The sequence below is a fragment of the Cherax quadricarinatus genome, chromosome 1 (genome assembly GCF_038502225.1).
Source record: "Cherax quadricarinatus isolate ZL_2023a chromosome 1, ASM3850222v1, whole genome shotgun sequence".
NCBI classification, from domain to species: Eukaryota; Metazoa; Arthropoda; class Malacostraca; order Decapoda; family Parastacidae; genus Cherax; species Cherax quadricarinatus.
The window spans coordinates 68,458,169-68,470,555 of record NC_091292.1 but is presented as its reverse complement, the minus strand read 5'-3'; the positions used below and the strand labels follow the sequence as shown (position 1 = coordinate 68,470,555).

The following is a 12,387-nucleotide window of genomic DNA, read 5'->3' as shown; positions in this document are numbered from 1 at the left end:
TAGACTTAATGAAATCTATAGCTGACCTGTACTTATCTAGCAGCTCTTCTCTCCTACCCTTCCCAATATCATTTCCACTAGCACTGAGACAGATAATGGGCTTGTTCCCATTACCTTACATGATATTATCCAGCCTGTTAACTATGTCCCCAACACCAGCTCCAGGGAAGCACACTCTGTCTCTCATCTTCTTATTCCTATTACAAAAAGCACGGTCAATATATCTTACCTGAGAGTCCCCAACCACAACAATGCGCTTACCTCTGTTAGCAGGGGCAGTAGTACCCTTACCTTCACTGGCCACTGAAGTACATTCATCCTGAAGAACAGAGAAGCGATTTCCTACCTTCAGATCTTCACTGTTAACTTTCCTTATTCTGATTCTCCTCCCATTACTGGTTACCACTTGCCACTTGTAGCAGGTGCTGGACTGCACCTCACTGCTGGTAGCCGTTGCTACCTCCCCACCTACAGCCTCCTCACAGCGAGAGACAGACTGCACCTCACTGCTAGAAGCCTCATTCCCCACAATTCCAGTCACCTCACACTCTCTCCCAGACCCATTAAAGTGGACCTTCAGCCTCCTCATCTCCTCCTGGAGAAGCAAGACCTCCTCATTCAACTCTCCAACCTCAATTTTTAAAACACTGCAGAAGCAAGCCATGCTTTGTAACCGTCCACGCTAATCCCCAAAGCAGCTCAGGGTCTGTGACCTCACGTGACGACTGACCACTGACCACTGACCCATTTGCCATTTTCCACTTATCAGGCACTATGCCAGTTTGTAGTGATATGTTAGAAAGATTAGCCAAAGGTATGCTAAGTTCCTCTTTACATTCCTTTAAAACCCTCACAAGCAGTTCATCAGGGCCTGGGGATTTGTTTGGTTTTAATTTCTCTAAGTGTCTGAGAACCATGTCACTAGTTACCCTAATCGTGCATAGTTTATCATCGTCCTGCTGTACATAATTTATTTTTTCTGGAATTTCGCTAGTATCTTCCTGAGTAAAAACTGGAAGGAAGTAGGCACTGAAAAATTCACACATTTCCTTATCACTGTCAGTGATCTGACCTGAGTTACTCTTAATTGGGCCTATCTTGTCCCTAATCTTACTTCTGTATACCTGAAAGAACCCTTTTGGTTGTCTTCGAATCCCTTGCGACTTTAGCTTCATAATCTCTTTTTGCTTTTCTTATTTATCTTTTTCATTTCTCTCTTTAATTGAATATATTGATTTCTTAACTGCCCATCCTCTCTTTTGATACACCTATATATGCCTCTCTTTTGACCAATGAGATGTTTTAATCTGTTATTTATCCATTTGGGATAATTTTGTTAGATCTAATTTCCTTACTTGGGACAAAAGTCGTCTGGGCAGCTAGCACTATACTCTAAAATACGTCATATTGGCAGCCAACCCTTCCTACCTGACCCATAGTTAGGTCATCCCAATTTAGCTCAGCCAGGTAATTTATCAGTCCCATGAAGTCAGCAAAACAGAAATCTGGGAGAGCGACTTGATTGCAGTTATCTGGGTAATTCCTTGAATATATTGAAACTAAGTGATTTGTGATCGCTTTCCCCAAGCTCATCATTAACCTCATGATTATTAACTAGTGATTCTTTGTTGGCAAGAACCAGATCAAGCAGGTTGTTTCATCTAGTTGGTTCTGTCACAAACTGTTTTAAAAAGCAATCCTGAACTGTATCAAGAAAGTCACTAGACTCAAGATTTCCTGTCACATTGTTCAAATCAATTTGTCTAAAGTTAAAATCTCCCATTAACACAACATTTTCATATCCAGACGTCCTATGAATTTCGTCCCATAACAGCTTACTGCACTCCCTATCAAAGTTTGGGGGCCTATAAATCACACCCAAAATTAATTTTTCACGACCTTTGAGAAACTGCAGCCAAACAGATTCTGTGTCTGATATTTCTAATCTAACATCTTGTTTAATGCAACAATTTAAATTGTCTCTAAATGTTGGACAGTTAAATAACCATGCCACATATAAACTAAATAATGTAGATCTTAATACTACCGATTGTGAAAAGGATTTAGGAGTTCTGGTTAGCAGTAATCTAAAACCAAGACAACAGTGCATTAGTGTTCGCAATAAAGCTAACAGAATTCTTGTCTTCATATCTAGAAGTATAAATAATAGAAGTCCTCAGGTTGTTCTTCAACTCTATATATCCTTGGTTAGGCCTCATTTAGACTATGCTGCTCAGTTCTGGTCACCGTATTACAGAATGGATATAAATGCGCTGGAAAACGTACAAAGGAGGATGACAAAGATGATCCCATGTATCAGAAATCTTCCCTATGAGGAAAGACTGAGGGCCCTGAATCTGCACTCTCTCGAAAGGCGTAGAATTAGGGGGGATATGATCGAGGTGTATAAATGGAAAACAGGAATAAATAAAGGGGATGTAAATAGTGTGCTGAAAATTTTCAGCCAAGACAGGGCTCGCAGCAATGGTTTTAAGTTGGAAAAATTCAGATTCAGGAAGGATATAGGAAAGCGCTGGTTTGGTAATAGAGTTGTGGATGAGTGGAACAAGCTCCCGAGTACAGTTATTGAGGCTAAAACGTTGTGTAGTTTTAAAAATAGGTTAGATAAATACATGAGTGGGTGTGGGTGAGTGTGAGTTGGACCTGACTAGCTTTGCTGCTGGGTCTGGTGCAGTGCTCCATCCTTGAGTGGGGATGACCAGACTGGGTGGGTCATTGGGATAATCCGGGGGGTGGGTCATTGGTCTAATCCGGGGGGAAGGGACATGGACCTGCTCCGCGTGGGTCAGTAGGCCTGTTACAGTGTTACTTCTTTCTTATGTTCTTATGTTCCTAGTCTCCTACTATTTGTATAGTAAACCTTAAGGCAGCTAGTCACTCGTTGCCCTCTACTATCTCTCTTTGTTTATTGATCAGTTGCTTTGCCTTTACTAGCAACTTTATTTTGAATATTGCCTTTTAAACATATCCCTGAGGTATCCTGGTAACATCTGCTTTAAGAAAAGAAATCGTATCTAAGAAGATCAAAGAAGAACTGAGAAAGACCACGGTTAATTTACCTACTTACACTGCAATCTTCTTCAAGGGGGGCTCGTTTGTGCGGTGAAGAGGCTCTTGGTCTGAGGAGTTAGACCTTATGATCTCCTTCCTCAGACCGAACGTAATTACCCCAAATCCTCCTTTTCCTAACCCATCCTCTCCATACACCCTTTTCCCTTTCCTACCCTTTCCCAACCCTCCCTTTTCCCCATCACATTTGTAGCCTCTGGGGCCCTCCCCTTTAGCATTACAGTTTCTAGGTAGGGGAAAGTGTGCTGGGTCTCATTCCACTCCGTGGGGTCCCTCGGGAGTAGCGTAGTTTGCAGTGGAGTCTGGATCATCAGGTGGTGCCCTGCTCCCTTCCCGGATTTCCGCGAGGTAGGGCAGAGTTTCCTGCAGGTGACGGGTGTATCTTCAGAGGCTGCCTGTTGGTTCTGGGAGGAGGCAGCCAAGGGAGATGTCCGACCGCCCTCTCTTTTGTGCACCGAGGTGGCTCAGTGGATGTGCGGTTGTTATCCCGGAGTGCTGGTTTAATGGTGTGAAGGGTAGGGTATGGCAGGGGATCCACGCTGCATCTGTGCTGCTGGCGGTTTCGAGGCCTTCTTGGATGAAGGGAGTAACTAGTATCCCTTTCATGCCTTCTAGTAACTGCCCCTCCACTGTCTCTTTCTTTTTTTTTCTTTACTTCATTCTTTTTTTTCTTAAAAGAATAATGAGAAACAAGTGCCACCATCAAGGTGTCTTCATTGCATGAGCCCCCCTCCTCCTCCCAGGCCCCTTTTTGTTACCGCATCCTATTCTGACCTGGCTTCGTTATTGGACCATTCTCCAGACTTTTCCCGCACCCCTGCACCTTCTGCTGGTGACGTTTCGTCACCTGCTCCAGGTGCTGAGGCTCCGCTCATTTATTTTAGGGCCTCTGCCCCTTGCAAGTCTTTAACATTGCTTCCAGCTTCCCCACATACAGTGTGGCGGTTTTCGGATCACCCACCTGCCGTGGGCCACCCGCGGTCCTATGCCTAAACGTTCCAAACCTTTGCTGAAAACAGTCCTACAATTTCTACTCATTCCACCCAGAAACGACTTACACGGCACCCACTTCCTTTACGCACCATGTTTACAAGTACATAGTAGACCAAATTCTTTTCCTTGCAATCAACGTCTCCAACTGATTATTATTCAGACCACAGTATCGGTAAAGCTCTTTTACGACACATTGACCAAAATATACCCTTTCATGCTCTTCAGAATGTTGCGTGCATCGTTACTGTTCAGAATACAAACCAAACTCATGATCTCTCCCATCTTACTTCCGTTGATAACATCCTTATCACAGTTCACAAGCACACTACTCTCAATTCTTGCACTGGTACAGTGGTTTTACTATGTACCATTGTAGAGTGTGATTTTCTGTCTTGCGGTGACGATATTTTAGAACAGTTAGCCCTTCAGGACCTTCCAATTCTCAAAGTGGATACATATGTCCTGCTTGCTTGCAGGCGGAGGTGCTTTCCCAGTAACATCACGGTTATATTGCGATGTCCCACAATATAACATTTTATATTGCGGAACACAGCCACGAGGAACGTGAAGTGGTCCTTACACCCCAAAAGTGTCGAAAGTGTTGACGCTTCGGCCATCCAGTTAAATACTGCAGATCTGCGGTGCTGCGGATTATGCCATCGGATATATATTGCAGTCTTCCCCCACTTGTCTTAATTGCAATGACACTCACCCAGGTCTATCTTAATGAACGTGAAATCCGTTGCCTTAAGGAGAAGGAAGGCCTTACTTATGTTATGGTTGTCTCTCGGCTCAGCCTTCAGGGGAATCTTCCCCGTGTTCCTAATTTTCGCATAGTCTGTGTATACTACATCTGCTTTTAAAACCGTGTCATAGTGGTCCAGTAGTTGGGACAGGCTTCACATTTAATTCTCCAGTAGACTGCTATATTGCCCAATATTAGTACAACTGTCTGCTAGGGAAGAGTTAGGATGTGAGACCCAAGAAATATTTGGTTAAGTGTTCATTAAAATTATATATTTTTAATAATGCGCTTATTATGTAATATAAAATTCATATATGTAATTTATGCACATTCTCTATATATGTTTCCCTATTAATGCGTATATTTGTGGAAAAATCACTAATTAGTAAAGGCATGTCATTAATAATCCTTATACAGTCCACAAACATAATTTACCAGTGTTTCTGGTTTAAATTTAATAATTCGTAACTATTTAAAGGTCCAGTTTATGTGACTGTGGGATGAGTGGGTGGGTATGGAAGGAGGGATACTGTTGCTACCCAGTGTCCTTAAAATCGTACCCATATCCGAGGTGCAACTAATATCAATAAGTATTATGCCTGTTTTAGTTGTGTCCTCCCTAAATTATGCGTGTGTAATAATTCGGGACTGTGCTTGTAAATTTCATACACATAATTTCTCTCAAATAAATAGGTTGTTGCCCCTCTGGGCTCAGCAGTTTCACAATTATGTTTGTCAGTTACACAAATACACATTAATTAAATTTATTATTTAAATTTATATAGACCCAACAAACCACTTCTTTCTGTCAAGTCACATTTATTTCTTTATTTAATTTACAATACTGATGTACAAATATATATGAAGTAGGTACTGTATACATATTACATCCAGGCTCTTTACATTATTTTTATCATTTATTATGCAAAGGAAGATAAGCAGAGGGTTTATAAACACTGGGAGAGTCCCTCTCATGGACAGGTGCAGTTCGTGTCTGCCTTATCAATTTGTATATAAACATTGCCTCAAGCAAGTCCACATTTGAGCACAGTAAGTAATTTTATTTAGGTAAAGGTACATATAAGTACAATTATTATACATATTGTAAATTACCTATTGTATCCCAAAAAAGTCAGTGGCATATTGATAAGAAAACTGAATGTATTGACTGGTAGGCAGGAATCAACTGATTTAATCACAAACACAGGTCTGAGAATCGTATTAGACATGTATGTATGGACCAGTGAGAGATGGGACGGGGCAGGCAGGGAAGGAATCTAGGTTTCCCCACAAAGACAGTGACCTGACCAACAGGTAGGCTGCCCACGAGCCTACTAGACGGTGGGAAAAATTTCTCAGTCCAGCTCGTAGAGCTTCAAATTTTCCGCTAGAAGTGGCACCATGTTAGTCGAAAATGTCGCACAATTTTACTACGTTGTAGTGTAATAGAGAATACTTGGTGTACTTTATTATTTCTATCTCTATCCATGTATATATCTATCTCTACATTTATAAATCTATCTATTTAGACAGATATCTAACTATATATCTATCTACATAACTATGTATCTCACCCTTGATGGTTGAGTGTCTCTTGTTACAAAGGACGAGGGATGCAGCGAGGACAGCCACAACCACCAGTGCCAACACACCACACACCAACAACAGTACTGGCACCGTCTCTGTAAAAACACATTCATTTGTAATTCCTGCCCATTGTTTAGCATTAAGAGCTACCTGCTGTCGCTTGGTATCATCTGACAATACCAGACAACATACAATAACTTTTGATGACATTACCAATACATGATAGTATCTGGAAGCGCCTAAGAACACGTACCATATGATAACATCTAGAAATGCATGATAGTCTGTAAAGTGATAACTTGAGACAAAATCTAGCAATGTTTGATAAAATGCAATGTTAAACTTTTTCTTCTCACTAAGATATCCAATAAGAGTTGTCTGTAAGGACTTAATGTTAAGAATTAATCTAAGTCTGCTCGAAATGCCTAGCCATGCTAGGTGTCCTAGTGGCCCCCTCTATAATTAGTATTTTATAACATGTAAACCACACAATACCCAAAACCTGTAAACCCCACATTGTAACCCTTATAGAGAATAACCCTGTTTCATCGTAACTCAACCAACCTCAAGGACATTGCAGATGTATCTAAAATTTCTCATGAAGTAGAGGAGCTGTAGCTTAACTTTCATCTTTGGTGCTTTTCAGGAATGGATGAGTAGTATATCGCTAGTCAACAAAAAAAAATTGTTTTCGTTTCCAAAGATATTTGAAGGTTAAATATTAAGGGTATTTTGGGGTTGCTGAATTCGAAAACGTCAGTAGGTTTTTTTAGATGGCTCTAGTTTGTGAGATATTGCGTACCTACCCTCAATTAACAGGGAACTTAGCCAAAAGTGTGTATATTTATATGTAGTGACAATCTGTATAAACATATAGTTTTAATATTAGAATTTTAGCGAAAGGAGTTGTATCAAAAGCGACCACGTGACAATATTGTAATTATTATTTTGTTATTTTTTCCATATAAACATGAGATCTTCGCGAAGAGTCTACTTAAACAACCCCGATGCCTTTTGCTGCATCTGTGGCCCATACTCTGTGCAAAAGCACAGATAAACATCATAGTCTTGTAAAACAAGGTTATCTTGCTTATTTTGGAATGGCACTTGGAGAACAAGACAAGTCTTGGGCTCCCCATATGGTTTGCAAAACCTGTGTAGAATACTTATGACAGTGGAAAAATAGGCAAAGGAAGAGTTTAAACTTTGGTGTGCATACGGTGTGGAGAAAGCCGAAAAACTACCATGACGATTGTTATTTCTGTGTGATGTATGTGAAAGGTTTCAATCGATACAAGAAAGTGAAGTTGGAATATCCTGATAATCAGAAAGGATCACTGTGCCACACAGCAAAGATGTTCCCATACCAGAGTTTACAACACTGCCTGACCTTCCATTGTCAGATGTTGAAAAACTCAGCGTTTAGGACATAACAAAGGTGATAGCAGTGGCAGTGAGTATAAAATAAGCATTTCAACACCCCAGCAGTTCTCCCAAGAAGAACTCAATGATTTGATACGTGACCTCAGTCTGTCAAAGCAAGCATCTGAACTTTTACCATCTAGATGAGTGCAAATAACGGCTTATCGGACAAGAGAAGAAAGATGAGGAACTTGTATACTGCGGTAACATCCTTCTAACTTCTAATGGGACTTGACTATGGACCAGGAGATTGGTAGCTGTTAATAGACAGCTCCATTAAAAACTTGAAATGCATCTTATTTCACAGTGGCAACGAATATGTATCTCTTCCAGTTGCTCACTCAACAAATCCATGCTGATGACCAACATAGAAGAAAATCGTATAAACAACGTTTTTATATGCAGTAATTAGTGGTATCTGAATTATCTTACTATGTCAATCTGTTATTATATAAATAAAGTGCTATTATGTATTACATGATTAACTTTTGCATGATCGAAAAAATAATTTCAATGTGATTTATAAGTTAGTCCCGCTTGATCAATATATCTTCACATGTTTTATGTTTTTCAGTGGGATACCAAATTTATCAAAAAATAAAGCCATTTAAGAAAAACCGATGACATATTCGGAATCAGCACCTCACACGTACCCTAAAATCGTTGTAATATTATTGACCAGAAAAATGAGTGATGACCATATATAAATAATAGGCTGTGAAGGTCAGTTTGTTGATTTTATTAAGTTGGGATATTGGTTCCTGAATGACGGGTGAAGATGTTGCAGTTCTGGGAGACACGAGAACTGATGTCATTATGCTTCTGCCAAGAGAAATATTGAATGCATAATGATGAAAGTCTGTACTTGTTTTTTTTTTTTTTAGGTCACTGTGCTTGGCTGGTAGACGGCTGGTGTGTTGAAAGAAATAGCTTCTGCAAGTGGCCTGCGAGGTCACTGGACCTAAAGTTTTGATTTCTTTCTTTGGGGGTACGTGAAGAGCACAGTTTACGTACCACACTACTACCTGCAACCCTGGAGGGGCTGAAAATTTCGATCATTGAAGCATTTCGCTTGATAACACCAGATATACTGTAGAGCGTCTGGACCGAACTGGACTATCACATCGATGCTTGCCGAGCAACCAAAAGGGGCGCACATTGAGTGCCTTTAATGCTACCATATACCACATGAAACTGCATGAAATTCTGCATCTGAAGGTATTAACTGCGATAGATTATTACAATAAAGTTACATGTTATACCTGTTTGAAATCAGGGAGTGTTTTTGTGGCACCCTGTTTATTTATAGATGGGGTTGTAAGAGAAGTGTTTGCTCGGGTGTTGGCAAGAAACGTGGGAGTAAAAGATAAAGAATCTAACACAAAGTGGGCTTTGTCACAGTTACTTTCGCCGTTGACACTTTGCTTTTGGGAGATTCTGAAGAGAAACTGCAGAGGTTCGTTGATGAGTTTGGTAGGGTGTGTAAAAGAAGAAAATTGAAAGTGAACATACATACTTAGGAAAGAGTAAGGTGATGAGGATAACAAAAAATTTAGGTAATGAAAGATTGGATATTAGATCAGAGGGAGTACGGAGGAAATTAATGTATTCAGATATTTGGGAGTAGACTTGTCAGGAGATGGGTTTATGAAAGGTGAGGTGAATCATAGAACTGACGAAGGGAAAAAGGTGAGTGGTGCACTGAGGAGTCTATGGAGACAAAGAACGTTATCCATGGAAGTATGAGAGTACACTTATACCAATGCTCTTATGTCGATGTGAAGCATGGGTGGTGAATGTTTCAGCGAGGAGAAGGCTGGAGGCAGCGGAGGTATCGTGTATGAGGGCAATGTGTGGTGTGAATATAATGAAGAGAATCCGTAGTTTGGAAATTAGGAGGTGCGGGGTTGTTAAAAGCTTTATCCAGAGGTGGATCGGACATTTAGAGAGGATGGAACAAAATAGGATGACTTGGAGAGCCTATCTTTTGTGGAAGTAAGGTGGGGTAGGGGTCAGCCTAGGATAGGTTGGAGGGAGGGGGTAAAGGAGGTTTTGTGTGCAAGGGGCTTTGACTTCCAGAAAGCATGAGTAAGCTTGTTTTGTAGCGAGTGGAGACAAATGGTGTTTATGACTAGACGTGCTGTTGGAGTGTGAGCACGGTAACATTTATGAAGGGATTCAGGGAAACTGGCAATCTAGACTTGAGTCCTGGAGATGGGAAGCACATTGCCTGCCCTCTGAAGGAGGGGTGATGATATATTGCAGTTTAATATTTGTAGTGTAGGTGCACCTCTGGCAAGACAGTAAAAGAGTGAATGATGATGAAAGTGTGTCTTCATTTTTGGGTCACCCTGCCTTGGTGGGAAACGGCCGATGTGTTAAAAAATATCAAACTGGAGCCAGCCGGGATTAGATCTTGCGACACCTTCTCCCGCCTCAAGAGACAGAACAATGTTTACAGTGCTTTAACCACTCACCATCGATCCTTCAAAGATCATGCACTCAGCAGAGCTAGGTGTTGCTCATGATCCGAGGCTAGCTCTGCTGGGTGCATTGTCTTTGAAGGATCGCTAGTTAGTGGTTAAGGCGCGGTGAACATTGTTCTGTCTCATGAGGCGGGAGCATGTGTTGCAGAATTTAATCCCGGCTGGCTGCAGTTTGGTAAATGTTGCAATACTAGTTGTTTCGTGGTTTCATTACTATATATCTATATATATATATATATATATATATATATATATATATATATATATATATATATATATATATACATATATATATATATATATATATATATATATATATATATATATATATATATATATATATATGTATATATATATATATATATATATATATATATATATATATATATATATATATATAATATATATATATATATATATATATATATGTATGTAGCCGTGGACTGAACCCATGTTGTTTTAGCCCGGCTCTTGGGAAGCAAGTAAAAACTCACGACGTTCTAACATGTTCTAATACGTTGCATTAATATGTAGAATACTTAAGGAGCTAGGCAAAAGGCTCATCAGGACAACTAGGGATCACTAGGGCGGCTACTTTTCTATTCCAGCGACTCAGTACTACAGTTCAGAGACTTAAAACTTGTGGTATCCTGGGTTCACTCTCCAGTTCTGAAGAGCTGGATGTCATTTTTATCAGGTAATTTTTGACAAACACGTTGCAATATTTATTAGTAATTTATCCCTCTAATCTGATGCACTGCATGTGTCATATTTGTTCCAGCAGTGTATGTTTTAAGCCTAGCAGAGCAGCAGGAACCCAGCAGAGCAGCAGAAGCCCAGTAAGGAAGCAGGAGTCCAGCAAGAAATAAGGAGCCTAGCAAGAGCCCAGCAGGGCATCTGAAATTCAGCAGGAGCCCACCAAGAGCCCAGCAGGGCATCTGAAATTCAGCAGAAGCCCACCAAGACCCCAGCAGGGCATCTGAAATCCAGCAGGAGTCCAGTAGTGCAGTAGATGTCCAGCAAGACAGCTGGAGCCCACCAGGAGTCCAGCAGCCCAGCAGGAGCCCAGCAGGGCAGCAGGAGCAAGACGGAGCCCAGAAGCCCAGGAGGGGCCCAGTAGGGAAGTAGGAGCCCAGCAGAGCAGCAGGAGCCCAAGAGGAGCCCAGGAGAAGCCCAGAAACCTAGTAGGGTCCCAGCAGGAGCCAAGCAGGGCAGCAGAAGTCCAGAATGGCAACAGGAGCCAGAAGGGCAGCAGGAGCCAAGCAGAGTCAGCAGGAGCCAAGCAGGAGTCCAGCAGCCCAGCAGGAGCCCAGCAGGGCAGCAGGAGCAAGACGGAGCCCAGAAGCCCAGGAGGGGCCCAGGAGGGGCCCAGAAGGGAAGTAGGAGCCCAGCAGAGCAGCAGGAGCCCAAGAGGAGCCCAGGAGAAGCCCAGAAACCTAGTAGGGTCCCAGCAGGAGCCAAGCAGGGCAGCAGAAGTCCAGAATGGCAGCAGGAGCCAGAAGGGCAGCAGGAGCCAAGCAGAGTCAGCAGGAGCCAAGCAGGGTCCCAGCTGGGGTCAAGCAGGGTCCCAGCAGGAGCCAAGCAGGGTCCCAGCAGGAGGCCAAAAGGGCAGCAGGAGCCAAGCAGGATCCCAGCAGGAGCCAAGCAGGGTCCCAGCAGGAGCCAAGCAGGGTCCCAGCAGGAGCCAAGCAGGGTCCCAGCAGGAGCCAAGCAGGGTCCCAACAGGAGCCAAGCAGGGTCCCAGCAGGAGTCAAGCAGGGTCCCAGCAGGAGCCAAGCAGGGTCCCAGCAGGAGCCAAGCAGGGTCCCAGCAGGAGGCCAGAAGGGCAGCAGGAGCCAAGCAGGGTCCCAGCAGGAGCCAAGCAGGGTCCCAGCAGGAGACAAGCAGAGTCCCAGCAGGAGCCAAGCAGGGTCCCAGCAGGAGGCCAGAAGGGCAGCAGGAGCCAAGCAGGATCCCAGCAGGAGCCAAGCAGGGTCCCAGCAGGAGCCAAGCAGGGTCCCAGCAGGAGCCAAGCAGGGTCCCAGCAGGAGCCAAACAGGGTCCCAGCTGGGGCCAAGCAGGGTC

At 42.6% G+C, this 12,387-nt stretch overlaps 1 protein-coding gene across 1 annotated transcript in view; it reads right to left on the bottom strand.

The window, feature by feature from the left end:
- LOC128685431 (irregular chiasm C-roughest protein-like) overlaps positions 1 to 12,387 on the bottom strand; it is a 399,092-nt gene that overhangs the window by 110,110 nt on the left and 276,595 nt on the right. The window contains exon 13 of the mRNA XM_070085947.1: positions 6,403 to 6,510. Coding sequence (XP_069942048.1) covers positions 6,403 to 6,510 — 108 coding nt within the window. The remainder of the gene's footprint in view (positions 1 to 6,402; positions 6,511 to 12,387) is intronic.